The 24385-nt window shown below is 37.2% G+C and overlaps 2 protein-coding genes across 3 annotated transcripts in view; one reads left to right on the top strand and one right to left on the bottom strand.

Moving 5' to 3' along the window:
• The window catches only part of COG5 (component of oligomeric golgi complex 5), a 301746-nt gene that overhangs the window by 223789 nt on the left and 53572 nt on the right, over positions 1–24385 (bottom strand). The window lies entirely within an intron of this gene.
• Positions 15803–21774, top strand: GPR22 (G protein-coupled receptor 22). Its single transcript, XM_084641163.1, has 3 exons — positions 15803–16230; positions 17266–18348; positions 20324–21774. The coding sequence occupies exon 3, from the start codon at positions 20348–20350 to the stop codon at positions 21647–21649; it is 1302 nt and encodes a 433-aa protein (XP_084497289.1). The 5' UTR covers positions 15803–16230; positions 17266–18348; positions 20324–20347; the 3' UTR covers positions 21650–21774.

Below are 24385 nucleotides of genomic sequence, written 5' to 3'. Positions count from 1 at the left end.
GACCTGTGATCAGATTCAGACTGGTTCTGATCTCTCATGAGTGCATGACTGCCCGTCAATGAGGCCTGCTAGCCATACACTTACGTGAGAATATTTAATATTTGGTTTATCTTTTGACGATTTCCTTCATTATTCTGCTGGCAGTAAAATTCAAAAATAGACCAAACCATAACAAATAAATTCACACTTCTTTCAAATTACAAATAACTAAATTTATACTTGTTTCAAACCACTTTAAGCATTTCACTAAGTCAGTAACCAATAAAACTATCCTGAAGAAACATTGCTGCCAACTTTACAAGCAAGCAGTAAAAACAGCATGTTCACTGGAATTAAAACTGCATTTCTTTCTATTTAGTTATTCATTCAACTGGTGCATTAACCAAGACTCTGTACAAGAGATTAGTATTAATTTACATTAGCTGGATACAGTTCTAAAAGGCAACTTTTAGAGTTTTAAACATTCAAGTAGTGGTGATTAATTCTGTTTCTTCAGTGTCTCACGTCACTATTGAGCTCGGACAGTTATCAGCAATTTCTTTTACAATATATTTTTGACAACATATAAAGTTACAAATAAAACCAAAATCTCCACAGCAATATTATGGAATTGGCAACTAAAAACAAAGTTACAAAACAACAGATTAGCAATTTTCTATGGACCCTATGCAACCCACATTTGTCTCTGCAGCTGTTGGCCCACTGAAGTTTTGGGACCAATTCCTCTCCCATTGATATCACCCCAGGGCACATCTACACTGCATCTGGAAATGAGCCTCCCAGCCTAGGTCCACAGATTTGTGCTAGCTGGGCTCTAAAAATAGCTGTACAGAGGTTGTGGCTCGCACTCTCAAGCCTGTCCCCTGACTACAGATCCCGAGCTCCAGCCCAAACTGCAACATCTACATAGCTATTTTTCAAGTGCTAGAATGTGCCCCATTAACAAGAGTCTAAGGACCCGGGCTTGCTCCCAGATGCAGTGTATACATGCCCACTTTGACTTCAGCAGGAGCAGGGTTGGGCCTCAAAGTGATTTTTGTAAAGGTCACTAGTCACAGAGTTTGCTCAAGATTCTGAGAGGGCTTTTCTCTGTGTGGTAGCCATGTGCAACCACTCCTGGCATTACACAGCTACTCAAAGGAGACTCATTCCTAGCTGCTCAGTCACAGAATCCTCCCAAATTGATTGCCATATAGGGCAGTCTTGCACATGGGAATGACAGACATTCTAATGCAGAGGAAGGGAGCCATGCATATGTATAAAGAAATTTAAAAGAACCTGTAGCCTGAAGCAGTCAGCAGATAGAAAAGTGGGGCCATGAAGCTCAAAGTTCACCACTCTCACTCTATGAACAGCAGAATATTAATTTTGAAGGAAGGGGAAGGATTTGGAAGAGGCAGGAAAATGTTCCTCTTACCATTTAAGAATGTTTCCACTTTGAAGCTATAGACACAATTACACCATCCCTATGGAATCATGGCATAGGTGGGGGAGATGTGCTAAGTTTACACAGTGCAGAACCAACACAGTAAAAATGTAAAGGACCAGATTTCCCTTCTTTCTGAAAGCAGGTTTGCTGTAGGTGTTGGAGGGTTGCGATGTCACAACCAAATTACCTTAACTACGAACAGGTCCTCCTGCTATGGAGCCAACATTCACAGAATTCAGAGAACTGTTTACGTATGTTCTGAACACTGGACCCTAGTTTCGTCTGTGTTTTTTTGAGATGATGGAAAATATCTTTATATCTTCTTTACATCAAGTTATTGGCAAACAAGGATGTTCTCAGAAGACAGTGTTCAGATACAAGAGTAGTATCTAACTAATATAAAATGCTGAATTTCTTCTTTGACAATTGCCTTACTTAGAAGGAATAACCGGGAAGTCTGTATCTATAGATATCATCATGACTACCCTGAATAGTGTATTTAAAGTATTTCACTGCACAATTTTAATTATTAAAGCTGTTTAGCTCACTCACTTCTGTATTCTCAATTATCAGATCCCACAACTTCACTCTCTTTTGCTCATCTCTCTCAGCAAAAAGTCCATCTCACCCACCCCAACCCCTGGCTCATTGCATACAGCCATTTCCTCCTCCCATGCAACTAAATGTAAATGAGACCACTAATAAGTGATGGAAATGAGATCACTAATAAGATGGGTCAGAAGAAAAGGGGAAATGGACCTATCCGCAGGAGACTTTGAACACAGTAGTTAATGGACCATACTGTTGACTTACAGAAGATGTTTCTTAGAGAAAGTAATTACCACCCAGTCAGCACGCCAAACAATAGGTTATGATATGCTGAGTCATAAGAGTTTTGTGGTTGTACCATACTGAAATGTACTGTACCTAAATTTCTATATCCAGTTTATGCAATTCAGAATGTTGGATTTTGACATATGAAGCCCTGTAAAGCTTAGTTCCTGGGTATTTTAGATGTCAACTGGGCTGTCGGAGCCAATGACCTCTATATATGTACATCTGGAAGAAGAGCATGCTCCAGAAAATTCAATTCCCTCTTCGGGCCAAGAAAGCCAGTGTTTGATACATTTCTAGGCTATTTACTCAGAGATGGGCAGATTTTGATTATCTTTTGACATATTAGAAAATATTTCAGAGCTTCACTATCATTTTTTAAATTTGGATAATTAAATTCACACCTTTTTAAATTATGCACATGTGATACAGCATGGCCAGAAGGCAGCAGGACAGTGATATAGGAGAGATATGTAAGTCCCAGGATGAGGAGGAGGCTTATTCCCTGTAGAGGGAAGAAAGGTGCTTTTAATTAATCTATAGAAACCTGAAACCAATTAGAGCACCTGAAGCTAGTCACCTGATAAAAACCACCTGTTTCAATCAGCATGGGGAAGGAGTTGGAGCAGGAGTGCAGTTTGGAGGAGTTGGAGTAGAGGAGAGTTTGGACAAGTGCCGTGGCTGGCTAGAAGACCAAGACGCTAGGTAAAGAGACACCCGGCTTGTGCAGAGAGAGAGAGAGAGAGGGCATGAAGCCTCACAAGTTGAGGAACAGGAGAGGGAAGTAACTCAGGGGAAGGAAGCACTAGTTCAAGTGGTTTACCACTATCCCTAGGGCCTCTGGGCTGGGACCCAGAGTAGAGGGTAGGCCCGGGTCCCTCCCTCTCCACTATCCTTCTCTGGGTTACTAGTGGGACAGTAGATACCCTAGCTCAGGGGCAGGAAACTGTGCCCTGAACCCTCCCCAGAAGAGGAAGCGCGGGACCCATCATAATCGTACAAGCAATTTGCCACACACAGTACTGCTGAGGGCCTAGAGTAATATAAACAGGCACCATATCTGAGCTGGAAATATACACACACACACACACACACACACGTCATGTTGCCTATACACCACTGAGTTTGTCAGAAGGAAAAATGAAGTGGAAGGGTGTGACCTTACTTATCCGCTCAGGCTGAATTATTTATTTATTTAACACTAAAGCACTGTTAGTGCTCAGATATTATGGTGGAGGCCAAATAAGTAGACAGATTACTTAATTCAGAGAGTAAATACATACCATGTCTTAATGTTCCAGATAGGCAAGGACAAAATTTCTGAATCTAGAGTGTACTATTCCCAATGTGAAAGAAAAAGGAAGAATAGTAATGGGTGAGGTCCCAGAGAACTATACCTTTCTTTTTAAAAGGGGGAAAAAAGAGGGCTTGGGAAATTATAGTCCAGTGAGCCTAACGTCAATATCTGGAAAGATACTGGAACAGACAATTATTAAACAAAAATTATTAAACAACCAATTTGTAAGCTCCGAGAGGATGGGAGTTGAGAGTGGTAGATGAGATATATCCTGATTTTAGTAAGGCTTTTTACAGTTGCACATAGTATTTTTGTGAGCAAACCAGGGAAATGTGGTTTAGATGAAGTTACTATAAAGTCGATAAGGTAGCTGTAGAACTGGTTGAAAGACCATATTCAAACAATTATCAATAGTTCGCTGTCAAACTGAGAGGGCGTATCTAGTGGGGGCCCACAGTGGTCTGTGCTGGGTCTGATACTATTCAATATTTTCATTCATGACTTGGGTAAGGGAGTGGAGAGTATGCTTATAAAATCTGCATCCGACACTAAACTGGAAGGGGTTGCAAGGACTTTGGAGGACAGGATTAGAGTTCAAAACGACCTTGACAAATTGGAGAATTTGTCTGAAATCAAAGAGACGTAATTCAATAATGACAAGCACCAACTACTAAACTTAGGAAGAAAAAAAAGGTACAGAGACTAACTGGGCAGGCAGTAGTATTGCTGAAAAGAATCTGGGGGTTATGGTGGATCACAAACTGAGTATGAGTCAACAGTGTAATACAGCTGCAAAAAAAGGCTAATATTCTGGGGTGTAATAACAGGAGTGTCATTTGTAAGACATTGTCCCATTCTACTTTGACTGGAGGCCTCACCACTGGAGCATTCTGGCCAGTTCTGGAAGCCACACTGTAGGAAAGATGTGGGCTAATTGGAGAGAGTCCAGAGGAGGACAACAAAAATGGAAAAAAAATTTAAAAACCTGATCTCTGTGAAAGGTTAAAAATCTGGGCATGTTTAGTCTTGAGAAAAGAAGACTGAGGGGGGACTTGATATTAGTCTTCAAATATGTTAAGGGCTGTTATAAAGAGACTGGTGATCAATTGTGCTCCATGTCCACTGAAGGTAGGACAAGTAATAACGGGCTTAATCTGCACCAAAGGAGATTTACATTAGAAATTAGGAAATAACGATCCTTACAGTTAGAAAATAAGTATTGGAATAGCTTACCAAGGGAGAGTGTGGAATCTCCATCATTAGAGGTTTTTAAGAACTGGTTAGACAAATACCTGTCAGGGATGGTCTAGGTATTCTTGGTCCTGCATTAGTCCTGGGGGCTGGACTAGATGACCTCTCAAAGTCCCTTCCAGACCTATATTTCTATGAATAAATTATTCTATATTCCACACAAATGAAAAATGTGATTACTCTGGACCTGAAATATAACATTCATCTGACTTCTATGATAACACCAACCTTTATTCCTCCCACCAAATATACTGTAACAGCTGCTTTACTTTAAATTTTCAAGATCATTAAAACTGGACTCTAGATTTTATTAACTATACTAAGTTAATAGTATCAGCCCAGCCTTGTTGTTATCACATTTCTTAAGTGTATAAACTTTATTCTGAAACATATTGCTAGTCCCTAGACCCATCAAGTTCTTATATACAGATACACTTAAAGACCACCAGGAAATACTCTGTTACAGTATCCTATAGTAGCCAAGATATATTTCTAATTATGGGAATACTTTGATTATGGAAAAGAAGGGATTATGCTCAGGGAGCCTACAAGCATTTTAATACAGTTAGGCTGCTGTCACAGTTTTCACACTGCCAACCAAACCAGTTTCCAACAATAAACGTTTTATACATTAGATATGTACAGCAAACAAAAGGGGGGAGTTGTTGGATGCCTTGAAGGTTACTTTTCCTTTATGATTAAATCTTTCACTCATTCAAATACTACCCTCTTTGAAGGCAATGGGAGTTTTGCCATGACTTCCTGTGAAAGTGGGATTTGGCCACAGACATACCTCAATACTGATCTCCCAGAGTAAAAAAATCTCTGGAAACTAGAGATTCTTTGGAACTTTGGAGATTGAACAATTGTAGGGAAGTAATTCTGTGCAATGAGAGATTCACACTCAGTGAAAGACCTCCCAGCTCGAAAAGGGAGAGTAGTCAATGTGTGTATTAAACATTAGTTACTGATCTCTAAATCCTAAGCAAGGTATGGGACCAGTGGTTGAAAGGAAGTAGGGAAGAAACAGTTGATTGTAGTACTTCATATGCTCTCATTGTCTACAAATCTATAGGTGTGTATGGTGTTCTTCACACAGATAGAAGTCAACATTGAAGGTAGCATATTTCCATTTAACTTAGAATATTTTTAAGAATTGATTATAACTACAAAAGTGTTTTTCTCCTGTTGATAATAGCCTCTTACAGTTTCTATGTCAACTTCCACTGTGTGTGTGTGTGTGTGTGAGATATATTTTCTTACTATATGTTCCATTCTATGCATCCAATGAAGTGGGCTGTAGTCCACAAAAGCTTATGCTCAAATAAATTGGTTAGTCTTTAAGCTGCCACAAGTACTCCTGTTCTTTTTGCAGATACAGACTAACCTGGCTGCTACTCTGAAACCTTTAAGAAAAGTGTTTGAGATGTTTTAAACATACAGATAGCAGAGTTTAAATATGCACAGCACTACATTAAAACTGTATGATGATACATAATAAAGCTTAGTATAGTCTAAACTTAGGTATGTTTTTGTATTACAGCACATACATCAGTCTAGGCTACAGATTGTTTTGATAGACTAAAGGCTGAAGTTGAGACACTCCAATAGCTTAGGTTTCAGAGTAGCAGCCATGTTAGTCTGTGTCCACAAAAAGAACAGGAGTACTTATGCTCAAATAAATTTGTTAGTCTCTAAGGTGCTACAAGTACTCCTTTTCTTTTTCCCATAGCTTAGTTCAATTTCCTTGCTTTTATGCATTTATCATTAGATTTTATTACTTATTCACTTCCTCACGTGTCTGTTTATGGCACATGTATAAACAGCTCAGGCATCATAGTCTGCTTGAGCAACAGCATAAAGTATCATCACTCCAAAGATAATACTGGGGGGGAGTGAGAGAGAGAATAACTTACTGAGCATACTGAACATTTTAAAATGAAATATTAAATCATGTGAGGAGATAGTACTCTATACACAGTACTGGTTATAAACATGCTACTGTTTCGATTCTAAGAATACAATGTAAGAATATCACCGCTAACAAATGGAGATGAATGAGCTCCTAGATTAGAATTTAAGTCTGGACCGGACTGACAGTTTTAATTACTTCTAGTTATCATTCACAGAAAAAAAATCATTGCCATCAACAAATTTTATTTTGTTGCCTGAAGAAAGGTAAAGTATGCATTTGTCATTGACAGATATAGGTAGAAACATTCCTAGTTACCATGGCTGATCACTGAACTTTTATTTGAAATCAGCATGTCCCCTGGATAAACTTTTTACATACTCCAAAGCAAATTATATAAAGAAATGACAGAGAAAAAGAGGCCTATAGGACTTGGTTATCACTGCACCAGATTGTGATACCCTTACTTATGTTGAGTAGTACCTTACACCACAAGTCGGCTCACTGAAGTCAATGAGACTACTTGGTAACACTCCTCATGCAAGTAAGTGCATCACAATCTGGGGTAATCTGGGGCAGATGTGGTCATTAAAGATCACAAGTCCCTTGTGTCTTCTGACCATGGCTAGAGGAATCTTTGCTGCTAGAGCTATTAGAAGGTATATAACAGGAGTAGATAATACATGGACCTTGGGCCAAATCTGGACCACCAGATGCCTTTGAACAGACCCCAAAATATTTTTATTTATTATCAACATTACTGTTGTTTTTTATTATTTTCTCTGGAGTCTGGACCTTGACTACACCAAGAAATTTGGCCCTTGACAAAAAATAATTGACTACCTTGGTATATATGATCATTTATGCTAATCCTAAGCAGAAAACTGGAGGAGGCAGCTTCCCATTCAGGACTGAGTCAGATACACCTAAGTAGTTCCCAACTTGAAACAAATATTTTAAATTTTTTTTTTTAATGTTGGCAATTCCTCTTGCAACCACTTGTTGGGTGGGGTCTCTAATAGGAATTATTAAAGCTGATTTTTGTTTATGTAGGGAACTAGGAAGAGTGCTATTTTTCTTATTGCAAAATAGCAGGTATGACAGACAATGTAATTCCTTAAATAATTTTCATGATCACGATACCCAAAACATGCTAAGGTACTTGAAATATTTCAGTACATTGCTAAACAAAGAATTTGCACTTGCTTTGTAATCTGTGGAAGATTTACTTTAGAAAGTTCCAAGCATTGAGAAACTTACACAAATCTTGTTCAAACACATACCATGCTTAAATGAAATCAGTGTAAAACGAACATCCTAGACTTTCAAATGTCGGGAAGTTTTTGCTCAGTTGAGCTCATTCTACAGCCAACACACATGCAAATGCTCTGCTTTATAAGCCTCTATCATTCAGCAAAAACGAGGAGGAGTCCTTGTGGCACCTTAGAGACTAACAAACTAACTATTTGTTAGTCTCTAAGGTGCCACAAGGACTCCTCCTTGTTTTTGCTGATACGGACTAACATAGCTACCACTCTGAAACCAATCATTCAGCAGTACAACTAAACATGAAAGGTTACAGAATACTGTCTTCCCCATACAGTATTAGGAGGGAGCAATTCACACACACACGCCCCCCTGGATGCTGAGGTTGAGCAACAGCAGCTGTATTTTTATCTAGATTTATAACAGTTATATATATGCAACCATCCAGAGCTCCAAGCGCTTTCACAATAATTAGAATTCACAATAATTAAAGTAGAGTTGTCAAGTCAGTACTGTAGAGTCCTTGACGAGAGAATGGAAAGCTCTCAATACCAGCCAAAATGCTCAGAGTTAAAAAAATAACAATGGAAAAAAATAAAATCTCACATTTCATGGTCATTTTATGTTTTTTAAAAGAAACACTTTGTGAGCACACATGCCCCACATGTTGCAGCACCTGCCACTAGTCTCAGGCATTTCTGCAGCTCCTGCCCCAGTTTCCCATCCCCCTCCGAGCTCCTCAATACACAACGAAGGCCTGACTCATACAATAGCACCCCTTCTTGGGGACTCGCTTATTAACATACAATAACGTAAAGACAATCTTTCTCTATCCTGCCTCTTGCTGGGTGCACATATCCTGGGTCTGGCTGCTTTCCAGTTTTTAAACACAGTATCTCTTTCCAGTCTCCCACCAGACACAGCTTCTCCCTTCTGAGGCCCGTCTTCAATTGTCTGCAGTTAAACACCAAATCTCACACTCTCCGGCTGCTTCACCCATCCCCCTTTAGAGTCACAGGGTTACCCTGGCTCCCGATCCTTGGTCTGTAATCTCTAAACTTTCAAACTGCTCCTTTCTGAAGGCATACTAGACTTCACCTCTCATAAGCTCAGCCCCAGCTCCGCCAGCTGGTCATCGGCTGGCTCCAGCAGCACTCCCGCACTGCTCCTGACCCTGGCCATTTTTCCTCTCCTAGGAGGCTCTTAAGACCCTTCGGAAGCCCAGGTGCCTTTCTTTTAATCACTCAGGTGATCAGTCCAGGAGTACTGGCCCCAGCTCCCTCTTAAAGGGCCAGACACCCTGTGACAGTCAATTTAACATTTTCCATTAAATCTATAAAGATCATAAAAATACATCCCAATAATCACTTGCATTTATATAGCAAAAACCATCATTAATGTTTATAGGGATTTACCCATCTCTGAAAGGTAGTCTCTTCCAGGGTGGAATATGGAAGTCCTGCTATTCTAACAACCTTCAAAACAGTTTTAAAGATGTATACTTTCTCCAACTACAAGGGATAAGGGCAGGGATGGCAAGTTTAAAGAAAAGTAATAAATATTCAAGCTAAAGTTTATTTATATTACGATCTAGCTAACTAGTTAGACCACACTTTTTGCCAAGTATCAAAAAGGAGCTTTTAATGTTTAAGTAGTAAAAAAACCCCTCCGTTTTGCACAATGGAAGTGATTAGAGGCATGTAAGTACTTCCATAAAATGGAGACATTTAAGAAGCTGTCTATTTGACAGACAAGGGTCAGTACAAAAATAATTGGCTAATTCAGAGGTGATGGAAACTCACTCTGAATGGGGGGCAGGGGCTACTATTTGGGGCTGGAGGTATGCAGCAAGGAGCCCAGGATGCAGAGGAAGCTAAGGCAGTGCCCCGGGCTCTGGGTAGGGTCTTCCCTTGACCTTGGAGACATACAGTAGGCTGAGAAAGTGGAATGGCCAGGACAATTATAGCAGCAAAGCATCGCAACGCTGGGCACCCAGAACAGCCATGCATCCAGCTCCCTGCCCCAGTTGCTGCTTTTACACAATTAGCAGCAGCTCCTGCCCTGAGGGGAAACAACCTCCTTCTGCCCCCAGTGCCCAAAATGACATGGCTCTGTTCAGCCACTGCCTCCCCAACTCTGAGGGGGCATGGCTAGAGAGGGAAGACTGTCTTGTCTCACACCCTCCCCAGGTAGAGAGGATATACTGTTGGGGTAAAAATAGATCATCCCCCATAATATATACATTGTGGTTGCACTAGCCCCACCCCTCCCTGGTTCCACTACCCCAGATCAACTGGCCAGTCAAATACTGTCAAAATCAACATAAAAATGGTCAAATACTTGAAAGCACTAATTTATCAGAAAAGTAACAGTAACAAAAAAGATTAAGACTTTATGGTTTCCAACAGGCTTAGCCTAAGACAGACATTTATGCTTAATTACAAAAGCCAAGTTACTTGTGTTATTTTAACTTAGAAAAATGTTAAATGATGTTCTAAAATAATGGAAATAATGGCACCATGATCCAATCAAAGAGCTGGGCTGCCACCTACATCAGGGCATTCTTCTTGCACTACCTGACAATATTTTCCCATGGTCAAAGAGGCAGACAGTTGACAAGCTTGTCAAGCCTAGGATTATGAATGCTTGACTTTACAACACTAATGCTCTTTGAATGTATTTTTTTATGTAATTTTCTAATTTCTTTTTAAAAAGAAACCCAGAAATTCTCTCTTGTGGAACCAACTTGGGTCATCAGCAGAGTTTGGACTGCTAGATCCACAGCACAGACACACTACCACTTGAGATAATGGTGTAATTGGTACGAGCAGTAGACTGTCATCCTCTCTATGCACCAACAACTAAGAGGGAAGGAGGCATACATTTTGCTGCTGGTTTTTACAGCTATTTATTTACAGCAGAGGAATGTTGAGACTCAAGACTCTTGGGTTCAATTCCAGGTATTGGAAAGGAGTGTGCTATAGCAATTACAGACCCTGATGCTCCTTTGCCCCCTGTATCTCTCTCCTCATACCTCTAATTCCTCTCCACCCCATCCTAGCTCCTGTTCCTGACCTCCCTTCTCCTCTGCACATTGCACCCCCCCATACCTGACTACTGCCCCTTCTCCTATATACCATCCAACCCCTTCCCTCCCGCTGGCTTCTGTCCCACTCTCGCCCCCACATCCTCACCCCTTCACTCCTCCCCAGCCTCTGGCATCTGCAATACAACCCTCCTTCTCACTTCTCCCTCCCTTCATATACAAGTCAGGTTATCTCCACTTCTCCCTCCCTCTTGTCCCTGGAGCCCAGGTAGTATGGAGGAGGGATTGTAACAGAGCACAGGAAAACCAGTCTCTGTGTTCTCAATTCTAGTGTCAGCATCACAGCAGTCTCCGGCAGCCAGGAGGAACAACTGTAGGAAAAAAGTCTCTGCACCCCAGGATGGAGCAAATGATCAGTGCAAATGGCATCTTCAGAGAATTTAGCTATCAACATTGACAATCATTTACTGACCACATGTAACACTTTTTGTTCCTCATAGGTTTGCCCAATTTAGATTAATTTTCATGCAAAGAACAAAAATAGCACCCCTGACACCAGCACAGCCACTCTCTCCTCCCCACACAGTGCCAAATGTCAAGCCCTTTTTCCCCAGCAGGGAGGTATTAGAACTTCGCGAAACAGTTTAAAGGTTTTTTTTTAACAAGACAAATCAATTTATTTTTCTCTAATCTCATTCTTACAAATGGCTGAGCCATTTTAGCTGAAAAAATTTCCAAAAAAACTATGCCTAAGGTAGACATCCAGCATAGGAAATTTTGCCCCAAAAACCTATCGTTTGGCAAAGCTATCAGCAACTGAAAACAGGTTCTTATAATGGAAAACGTTAGGCAACCTTATCTATATCCAGCTCTGCCAACTCCATCTATAACAATGACTAGCAGAGAAAGTAAAGGTGCTTTTTTTTTGCCCCCTCCTTTTTCTGCTCTACACTTTTCAGGGGTGGTGTCATTCACTCACACAATTTCAGCTACCATTTCTAAATTAATAGCTTGTAAATCTCTCCATCCACACATGCCCGCCTGACTTCTCTTCATACAATACCACTTCTCCTCCCAGATCTCTCTACAGAAAATTTTAATTAGGGTTGTCAAGCGATTAAAAAATGAATCGCAATTAATCGCACTGTTAAACATTTTTTGATGTTTTCTAAATTTTAAAATATATTGATTTTAATTACAACACAGAATACCAAGTGTACAGTTCTCACTTTATATTTATTTCTGATTAAAAATAGTTGCACTATAAAAAACAAAAGAAACAGTATTTTTCAAGTACTGTAGTGCAATCTCTATCATGAAAGTTGAACTTACAAATGTAGAATTATGTACAAAAAATAACTGCATTCAAAAATAAAACAATGTAAAACTTTAGAGCCTACAAGTCCACTCAGTCCTATTTCTTGTTCAGCCAACCACGCAGACAAACAAGTTTGTTTACATTTGCACGAGATAATGCTGCCTGCGTCTTGTTCAAAATGTCACCTGAGAGTGAGAACAGATGTTTTCATGGCATGGTTGTAGCCCACGTCACAAGGTATTTACATGCCAGATGCGCTAAAGATTCATATGTCCCTTCATGCTTCAACCACCATTCCAGAAGACATGTATCCATGCTGATAACAGGTTCTGCTTGATAACAATCCAAAGCACTGTGAACCGATGCATGTTCATTTTCATCCTCTGAGTCAGGTGCCACCAGCAGAAGGTTGATTTTCTTTTTTGGTGGTTTGGGTACGGTAGTTTCCGCATCGGAATGTTACTCTTTTAAGGCTTCTGAAAGCATGCTCAACACCTCGTCCCTCTCAAATTTTGGAACTCTTCAGATTCTTAAACCTTGAGTCTAGTATTGTAGCTATTTTTAGAAATCTAGTATTGGTACCTTCGTTGCATTTTGTCAAATCTGCAGTGAAAGTGTTCTTGAAATGAACATGTGATGAGTCATCACTAGAGAATACTATAACACGAATATATGGCAGAATGCAGGTAAAACAGAGCCAGAGACATACAATTCTCCCCCAAGGAGTTCAGTCACAAATATAATTAATGCATTATTTTTTTAACGAGCGTCATCAGCATAGAAGCATGTCCTCCGGAATGATGAAGCACGAAAGGGCTTCTGAATGTTTACCATATCTGGCATGTAAATACCTTGGAATGCCTGCTACAAAAGCCCCTTGTTAACGCCTGTTCTCACTTTCAGGCAACACTGTAAATAAGAATTAGGCAGCATTATCTCCCATAAATGTAAACAAACTTGTCTGTCCTAGAGACTGGCTAAACAAGAAGTAGGACTGAGTGGACTTGTAGATTCTAAAGTTTTGCATTGTTTTGTTTTTGAGTGCAGTTATGTAACAAAAGATAGACATTTGTAAGTTGCACTTTCACGATAAAGAGACTGCACTACAGTACCAGTATGAGGTGAACTGAAAAATACTATTTATTTTGTTTATCATTTTTACAGTGCAAATATTTGTAATAAAAATAATCTAAAGTGAGTAGTGTACACTTTGTACTGTGTGTTGTATTTGAAATCAATATAACTGAAAATGTAGAAAAACATCCAAAAATACTTAATAAATTTCAATTGGTATTTAGTGTTCAACAGTGAAGTGGGCTGTAGCCCACGAAAGCTTATGCTCTAATAAATTTGTTAGTCTAAGGTGCCACAAGTACTCCTGTTCTTCTTACTCTGATTAATTTTTTAAATCATGAATAATTTGAGTTAATTGTGTGAGTTAACTGCGATTAATCGACAGCCCTAATTTAAGCTTAATGTGATCAAAGCTGAACTCCTTATCTTCCCTCCCAACCTCTCTCTACTACTCCAAAGCTTTGTCACCACCACCACCATCCTCCATCACTCAGGCCGTAACCTGGAGGTCATGTTGGACTCCTCCTCCTCCTCCCTTGCCTCACACATCCAGGCTACATCAAAATCTTGATGTTTCTGTCTCCATAACATCTAAAATCCATCTCTCCCCCCCCCCCATTCCTATAGCTAAAACTCCTCCATCCCCTCAACATCTTACATCTTTATCCAGCCTCTCCTGGAAGAGAGCTGAAATTGGAGTATTTACGGGAATTCATCTATTCAACTGAACAACAGGTCCCCAACACACCCTGAACTCTACTGTAAGTGGAGCAAGTACATCTCTTGCACATATTTTGTATATAATTCACCTGCTCCAAGAATCTGTTCTGTCATATGCAACTGTTCAAGAACAATGCTGCCGGAACTTGTGATCAGACTCTCATGGTCAACAAGGCCCAGAGAAGTCAGAAGGAGCTGGGGCAAAGTCACAGAAGATGCCGTGCAGAATCTCTGGCTCCCACTGTGATCTTTGTCCACCTCAGTATTTTCTGAATGATCTTGCCCAGAGGAAAAGGTGGAAAAGTTCAAGTTACCTAAAGTGCCATAGATGTGACCACTTGAAAATTAGAAAATTGCATCAGCCTACAATGTATCAAAATAAATCAATACCACTGATGCTAATCTGAAACAAAATTAAATGCAAACATCTGAATTACACAAATGTATTTTTATATATGTACACAACAATGGTACGGTAATTTTACAAAAATAAATACAATTAAAATTGCTAAACGGCTAAATCTGATACGCAATAGCTATATTTTAACATTTGATAATTTTTCAACTTTTTCAAGAATTACATCTATAGACATTCAGAATCATTCAAAAACATTTTGATGTGGAACATTAATAGCAATACATCATTTTAGAGTAAAAAATTCCTAAATTATCTCTTTTATCACAAGACAATATCCACTGAATATTATTTTGGGCTGCATATATTTAATTCACATCCTAAATTAATTTTAGCATTAGTCCTAATTTATGAAGACAAGGAACGAGGTTATTCTCCTCATTGTATGGATGTTAGCAACACTGTCTATACTAACAGAATAGAACAGAAAAATAAATTATAAATCTAAATATTTAAAAAGTGAAGACTACATAAAACAAAATCCCAGAAGGTCAAGGGCTCAGGAACAGAGGTAGAAAGAGTATGGAATGCAAGAAACAAAATATACACTGACAAAACATATGGTGCATTTAGAAAAAATTAGTCAAACATTTTGAAACAGGTTAGTACTTCCCTAAATTTAATTTATGTTGTCAAACTGCATAACTGTGCATGCACTGAGCATGGTAATGGAATCTGGAAAAATCACTCTTTAGATTATGAACTAAATTGGATTTTTACCCCCTCTTAATAAACAATATGAATATTCTATGAGCATTCTAATTCAGATAATCATGATATGTATGTGGTGTCTACTTATCCTGAATATAATTTAATCAGATATAAAGACCTAAATGCTGACCTGCATATAAACATACTGGTTGAGTATGGTTCACAGAAAAGATGCAGCCGTTTTGTATCAGAGGTACTCTCAGAACAAAGAACCTCAGAGACAGGATATATAACAAGACATATTCAAACATAAATTGCTAGAGGCTTTTAAAGTAGTATACATTTCATCTAATTTTCCACCAGTGTTTTGTCATGTGGTATGCATCGTACAATCAACAAAAGTAAAGAGAAATGGTAAAAATAAAACATATATGCCTAATATATTCCAAAATTATGCACAATTCATTTATAAATTTAGCCTTTTTACAAAAGAATCCTTATATAAAACAGAAAAAAAAAATCACTCCCATATATATGAAGCACAGTTTAAGCCAAACATCACTGACCAATCAAAATTAGTGAATGCACTGCATCTCTCTGCAGTGAAGAGAAGCGACAAGGTAGGCTGTCATTCTGCAAAAGCTGTCCATAGTAAGCTTTCCTCTCTAAGAAGTATTGCTGTTCCTTTTTAGAAAGGCTGAATCTAAATGCTGTCTCTGGAGACCAGAAGCCTTCAGTATGTTAAATTACTTTCATTATGTATGTTCAGATGCTTATTGATTCTACAATAGGATGAGTGGGAGACTGCAGCAGCCTCTAAAGCAGCACTACATGTATACATTAGCAGTATGCTGAAACAATGGCACAGCACAGGCACAAATTTTCATTGAGGTCATTTTTTGAAGAAATGCTTATGACCCTCTTTCCCCTGTACTCTGCTAACAAGTGAACAACATGAATCCCTCAAAACTGGAACTGCTTCATCTGCATCGAGAACTGATCAAATCCTTAGTAGAGGTAAGATATGTTCCTTATTATGATATTCAGCAAAAGCAGTGTTTAACAAACATATTTGAAGGGGAAAAGATGCCAGGTTCAACTTAAATTGAGAGCTTTTATCTTGTATTTCTTGCTTGACAATACTAATTTTTTTCATTAAAGTACAATTGTTGAAAAATGTTATTTTCTAAAGATACACTGTGGTATATTAAGAACTGTTTTGTTCAGACAACGTAAAAACAGTGCAGCTTAAGCTATAACAGTACTGCTAAAAATCCTTAATGCAGTCAGAAGATTTTTCTCAACAGCATTTCCAAATATTGAGTCACATATGTTATGAATGTACTCAAGTACTCCTTGAAGGATCATAGATACTCTGCATTTTCTGGTATACTTATTGCTTTTTGAAGGTTGATTTACATGACTAATCTCCGACTTATTCATGGGGAAAAAAATGTTAGTTTTTGTAACTACCTTTTGTGTGACCCTAAAAACATTTAAATAATCTACATACTTCACCCAATGGAAATATACTTGTAAAAATTTGCATAATATTTTATATTCAAAGCAATAAATTCAAGGACATGTGCAAATTAAACAAATGTATTCCCCATGAAGCAACTGAGGCTCAGTTAAATTAGTCATATGAACAGAAGAGGACACATAGTATGTGTAAGCTAGTTGCTCACAAGACCTGTAAAAATCATATTTTCTAGCTACATTTGTAGATACTATCTTTTTGCCCAGTAATTTTTATTTCAATTCTTGGCTTTTAACTCCACATTTAATATTTGCAAAATATGTAACCCGTCCAATATATTTAATTTTAATAAGATGAAAGAGAGGGAAAGATTTTATTAGGAAATAGTGAAAATATTCTCACTGATTTTATATATCTTCTATAGGAGTCAACTTTAGAGATCCATTTTGATTTACACATACTGCATAATTTTAATCAAATGATACCATATAAATATATTCCTGAATAACTTAACTGAAAAATTATTATTAGAAGCCCTATTTTTAACCTTTTTTTCTTCTTTTTCTCACAAGGGCATGCAGCATCTAATTCAGTTTTACTACTGACAATATGAAGAATGCAATTGACTGGACATCTTTCTAGCTGTCTGATCTACGAGCCGCAGGATGTACTTATAATATATAGTCTTAAGAAATGAAGGAATTAGAATAAAAACATGGAACAGGTTCTATTTCTATGTAAGTGTTTAACACTTCAACAATATACATAGAAGATTAGCACATCTGCTCATATTTTCATGAAAAGAAGATTAATATAATGGTTTATTCCTAAAACAAAACGGTGAGCCTATCTTAAGAAGGGATTTATAATTTAAAACCAGATTTATGGAAACTACTGATTCACGAAGAAACAATGAAACATGAATTCCCAAAAGGAGACTGTGCATACTTCATCAGCAAGCTAAACAAGGCTTTAATCAAGCTTTTTCTACACTACATATTAAGTCACTTATTTGTCATAATGACGAATGGATATTTTTTCTCTGAATTTTATGACCTGTTATGTATTCTCCTTTAATGAAAATAAACCAGATTAAGCAGTCCATGGTTTTCATCAGAGCACATGAACTGGATTTTACAATGTAAAACAACTTATGTGACAAAGCCATCACTCTAAAGTAATGAGAAATATTATAAAACCAAACGTGCAATTGTAACTAAAGGATGCCTAAATATATTTTTGAAGCCAGAAATTGGATGTGTCTGTTTTTATTTTCATTTATCCTAGAAAATAAAAATATACTGCCATGAGATACAAAGGGGGAAATAATTTAATGTCACTTAAAAGAAGTTTTGTTTTTACTGGTGGCTTTAAAAAGCAGACCAACCAACCAATATGCACTGGTCTGTAGAAATATTTCAGGAAATTAAGTCCTTTTGTTCAATCACAAAATCTTGCTGCTGAAGTGTTGGAACCAAAAAAAAAAAAAAAAAAAAGAAAAAGAAAGGAAACATTCTGCAAGGGATGAAATAGAGCACAGCTACAACTCAGCTGCCAGGTGAAATGCATGTCAAAATTCTGTCAGTGACACCATGTATCAATTTATGACAAGCTGCTACAGTGAGCTGAAAGGCCCTTGAGGCAACAGAAAACAGGTAGGTCAGAAGCTGCATGCACCCAACCTCTGTTTGACCTTTTCCGGTGGAACAGAGCACTGTTCTTGAGATGTATTTTGTTAATTATCTTCCTATCTCGACATTTCTGCTTTTATTTAACTGCAAATGTATCTGATGTGACAAAGACCTGATGCTTAATCTGTTTGTTAGTAAAATCTGGCACACTTAAAATTTTCCATTTTCACAAGATTTCAGATAGCTTATTCTTACAGTTAAGACCATCGCTTGTTTTAGTAAAAATGACTCTAATCTTCTGGCTTTTACCAGTTCAAGCGGATTCAATTTATCAAGTAACACATTTGGAATTGTTTCCATAATATGTCCATAGCTAAATAAGACCACATACACAGAGGAAATAATACTGTCTTGAAGCTATATATAAACTGTCTTCAGGTTGCATAAAGTGAAAGTTGAACAAAGCTTTTGGAATATTTCTTGTTTCATTGCACACCTGAGGCTCATTCAAATTTTTTGTTTTTAGAAAGGCATGTAAAGTAACTCTTGACGCATACAAAGAACCTTCATTATAAAAAGTTTGCAATTAACAGTACTGAACTATTGTGGCTTCTCAGAATTGTAGATAAATGTATTTGCATATTACATCTAGAGTGTACATAATTCATACTTGCATTAAAAAAGCCACTCATTTTTATTCTCTTTAGTGCCTTCCACTTACTGTAGTTAGAGAAGAACAATGCTCTCCATTTAAATTAATCCTTATACCAAATATATTTTCATTTTAAAAGTGCTCAAAATTTCAAGTACCACCACACCAAGAGAAAAAAAATCTTTCCTTCCTTAGTTTATTTTATTTATTAATTTTATATGCTGGTTAAGAAAAAATGGTACAGTGGCAAGCCTCTTAAGCAGACACTAAATTTCAATTTATTAGCATTTGCAAGCAACAGAAGGTGTGGCCATAAGATAAAAAAATCACACAGCAGTGATTAATGCTACATCACTGAGCCTTCTTGCCTCAAAGCAGAGATACACTTTCATTTCATGATGTAAAAAACAAACATAATACAAACAATCCTGTTGTCTCCGTCGCCTTAATTCCATCATCTAATTAGATTACAAATATAAATATGCTACTAAATATTCCTGATACACACAAGTCCATAAATCAAAGGGAGAGTATTTCACCAGTGTGGCTAATAGTTAAAGTTTAAATATTTACTTCAGGAAATATAAATATCAGCATATGGAAATGCAATGCTTTGAAAATCTACTTCATTACACTTAAACATTCATCTATAATTTTACAGTTGACTTATAATGAAAATATACATGCACATATAAATATACATATGCACGCGCGCACACACACACAGAGATAATATATGTACAAACAAAATTCTGAAAGAAAATTTAATGTATAAACATTTTAAAGTTTTATAAAATTTCAATGAACTCTGGAATTGCAAATCTTCTGTCAATCACATTTTTACAAAAAGTTTTCAAAAGAAGGAGGTAAACAAACCTATAGAAGAGAAGATCTATTAAGTGATATTTCAGTGGTTTACAAGCAACTCCCCTCCATTTTTCTGACCTTGTTTTTCCTAAAAAGGTTTTTTAACATTACTTTATATATGCTAAGTTTTAAATAAATGTGGACATTTTTTTAAAATGGCCCTAGACATGATAAAACACAATGTACCAATATAGCTTGTTCTACCACGTGTCCTTTGTAAGAGCCATATCATAAACAAGGCCTTGTCTCTGTAAACAAAGGCTTTTAACAAGTTTTTTGGGGGGTTTTTTACTATCAAATTTTATTTTAAAAGTTGGTGTTTTGCTAGATCCTCAGATTCCTGAGCCCAAATCATGCACAAATCTAAATATATAATTGATTAGATTTTGATAGAATGAAATACCTGTTTTTCTGTATTTATCTAAAGTGATTTTAAAAGTGTCAGAATTAAATACAAAACTATTTTCTCTCATCTTTTAGGACAAAAACAACTGCAACAAAAGAATGTGCTTCTCTCCCATTCCGGAAGTCAACATGCAGTCTGAATCTAACATTACAGTTCAAGATGCCATTGATGACATCAACACCAATATGTACCGAGCACTGTCATATCCATTAAGCTTTCAAGTTTCTCTCACTGGATTTCTGATGTTAGAAATTGTGTTGGGACTTGGCAGCAACCTCACCGTGTTGGTACTTTACTGCATGAAATCCAACTTAATCAATTCTGTCAGTAACATTATTACAATGAACCTTCACGTACTTGATGTAATAATTTGTGTGGGATGTATTCCTCTAACTATAGTTATCCTTCTGCTTTCACTGGAGAGTAACAGTGCTCTAATTTGCTGTTTCCATGAGGCTTGTGTTTCTTTTGCAAGTGTTTCAACTGCAATCAACGTTTTTGCTATCACTTTAGACCGATATGATATCTCTGTAAAACCTGCAAATCGAATTCTGACATTGGGAAGGGCTGTGATGTTAATGACATCAATATGGATTGTCTCTCTTTTATCCTTCCTGATTCCCTTTATTGAAGTCAATTTTTTCAGTCTTCAAAGCGAAAGTACTTGGGAAAATAAGACTCTTTTGTGTGTCAGTGTAAATGAATACCACACTGAACTGGGAATGTACTATCATCTCCTAGTACAGATTCCAATTTTTTTCTTCACTGTTATAGTAATGCTAATTACATACACCAAAATACTCCAGGCTCTTAATATTCGAATAGGTACAAGATTTACAACAGGGCAAAAGAAAAAAGCCAGAAAGAAAAAGACTATTTCTTTGACTACACAACACGAGACTACTGATGTTTCACAAAGCAGTGGCGGGAGAAATGTAGTCTTTGGCGTAAGGACTTCAGTTTCAGTAATAATTGCCCTACGGCGAGCTGTAAAACGACATCGTGAAAGACGGGAAAGACAAAAGAGAGTCTTCAGAATGTCCCTGTTGATTATTTCAACGTTTCTTCTCTGCTGGACACCCATTTCTGTTTTAAACACTACAATTTTATGTCTGGGCCCAAGTGACCTTTTGGTAAAGCTGAGATTATGTTTTCTCGTTATGGCATACGGAACAACCATATTTCACCCTCTACTTTATGCATTCACTAGGCAAAAATTTCAGAAGGTCCTGAAAAGTAAAATGAAAAAACGAGTCGTTTCAATAGTGGAAGCAGATCCCATGCCGAATAATGCTGTAATACATAACTCATGGATGGAACCTAAAAGGAACAAACAGATTAATTTTGAAGACAATGAAGTAAGGCAGAAATGTTTAGTACCTCAGGTTGTCACTGACTAGATTTCAGTAAAGTATTCACCAAATCATCCAAGAGGAAATATATGAACAAACTGTAGAAAATACTGCCAAATAAGGGAAACTTTTTAAAATATTGGCTAGACTGTACATTTTCAATATATAATATAGATTAGGCCTTGTATATTCAATTTCTTCATTACTTAATATACATGTTGCATGGCAGTTTGAGTAATATCGTGTATATTTGTCAAAAGATATTAATGTAAGTCATATTTTCTAAAAAATAAATAGCCTTAAAGCAGTGTACACTTTTAAAAACAAACATTTGTATGCCTGATTCTCTGTAAATATAAAAATATTTTTAAATAAGCCTTCCACTCCAGAAATACTTCATTTTCCAACAACATGTGATCTTAACAACTTGTATGATATAATATTTTAATTCTGATCTGTGGACTCTGTTCTTCAGAAATAATCTGCAGCTTTGTGACACTGAAATCTGGAGATTTTGACTCCATGTTCAGATGACCTATTCATCTAGCCTTTAATGGCTCTGTGTGTACAATTGAAGCACATCCCTCAATTAACAAGGACCAAAACTATTCAATTTTGGCAGTGGAAGCAATATTTCAAAGTTCAAGTTAGTTCAGAAACGGAAGAATAATTTTTAATGCAAAAAAGTTCTTATGTATATAAAATTTGTTTTTCTTTGTTTCCATATAATAATCCACACATTTTTTAATAATCCCACTCCCACCTCTCCTTCCACTGAAGGAAGGAAGATTAATTCAGGGCCCTGGAGAAAAGTGGAAGTAAAATGCAGAGAAATGGGGGAAATCCTGTGTTCCAAGGTTGCCCAATAAATAAATCAAAAACAGTTTATACAGAATTTGTTAGTATATTAGCTCTAAAGATTGATGTGATTTATTAGCTGGCCCTCCAAAATGTGAGGAGTCGCTACATATACAGTTAAATGTCTCAATTAAGCAGGATAGCATACTTCTTTCTCTTCCCTAACTTTTCTAGTATCCTGTCTCTAGCACCCAGCGCTGTCCAGTCCTGATCACACAGTCACCTTGCCACACATCTATCAAAGACAGCTGCCCTACAACTGTGGTAATATTCCTGGATCTACTTTTACTGTCATTATGCACTTGTACAGTTCCATTTCTTCTCCCTCCCTTTTCTCCATCATCTTCAATCATCTCTTCAACTAACATCCACATTTAAGAACCAAGAAACTGATAGAAGATTTCATCATATCTGGCACCAAATGCAAAAGTTAAGTATCATGCTAACCAGATTAGTATAGTTGAAGGCTATTTGCTATCCCAAGCTTTGAAGCTAGGTTTTTGGAAGGAATAGCGTCCATACACATCCCCTTGATTTGATAATGTGTCATAATTTTCAGCAGTTAACTTCAAATGTATTAAGGAAAAGAAAAATCTATTTTACTTTTATTGTAGTAGAATCACCTATGAATGTGTGTGAATTTCTCCCATTAACATAAGAATAACTCCTAATAATGTGTTAATGCAAGTTCCATGCATAAAAGGCAGAATCCCCTCAACATGAGAGATTTTCTCTCTTGTAATATTGTGTATTTTCTTTTACCTAAAACTAACATATACCTGGATGTATTCAAATGTAAAGAGTAATATAAAAATCACTAAAAATCTGGCTTTAAAGAAATCCAAAGCTATTTTCTCTCTAATTCGTATCCTATCATACTTGCGTTGAGAGCGCATAACTTCTTTTAGCAAAGCCCTGATGCAGTCAGCCCAAGAACCAGCATGGAGACAGACATCCATCCTCTTGCTCCTTAGAGATCAACCACTTACAATGGATAGAACTTTATCTAGGGAGGTTCTTTACATGAACTTTTCACATTTGATTGAATAATATTTGAGCAGCTTTGATATAAAAGCCAGCACGCTGCCACTCACTGTACTGGGCTGCACCCACCTAAAGGCCAAGTTTCATCCAAAGTCATTACTTATCTGTCACCTAGAATGACGAGTAAAATTCTAGCTCTTATCCAAAAACAAATGCAATAGCTCAGATTTTATGTACACCTATAGAGCCACAGAAAGTTGTACAAATATTTCAAAATGCCTCTTTTTAATCTTCTGGAAGAAAACTATCATTTTAAAGTCACAATGTTCCTTCTTTTTTCAGAATATTATATCTTTCCACTCCTGCTTCATCTACATGTACACTCAAATATATGAAAGGGAGGGAAGGGGACACTATTAAAATGTTAATATCACAACATAGTTTCTTACACTCAAATAAGTTATTTTTAAATAAAGACGTAATGTGTATTTTAACAACAACAAAAGTCACAAGGTAAAGATCCCACTCAGCATCTGACCTTTTGGCTCTTGAGCTAGTTGGGTACAATTGTGGAAGATGCATAAAGAAATTATCAGTAAAAAAAATTTCCGTTCTACAGCCCAGCATCTTCCACAGTTCTTGAAGTTCTAGGAAGTAGAGAGCAATGAACAGATGTAGGGAAGGTTATAGAGAAGGTGGGAAGAAAAGGAAAACAGTATACCTTCTCATTTATAACACTTGTTCAAAGGGCAAAAACCATTCCCCAATCACGGCCTGCACTAACTTCCTGCAATAAGACCCCTCTGCAGAGGACAGGAAAATCTACCTTGTAGTGCTTGAGTAAGTGGTTGCCTTACATGTTTCTACTATGGATGCATTAGTTCTTTCTGCCCATGAAGTCACCAGGGATCACGTTGAGCATGTCCTGATGCCTTAAGGAAC

Source organism: Lepidochelys olivacea (genome assembly GCF_965140295.1).
Source record: "Lepidochelys olivacea isolate rLepOli2 genome assembly, chromosome: 1".
NCBI lineage: Eukaryota > Metazoa > Chordata > Testudines > Cheloniidae > Lepidochelys > Lepidochelys olivacea.
Note: the sequence above shows the minus strand (reverse complement) of the source record. Positions and strands in the feature narration are given on the sequence as shown.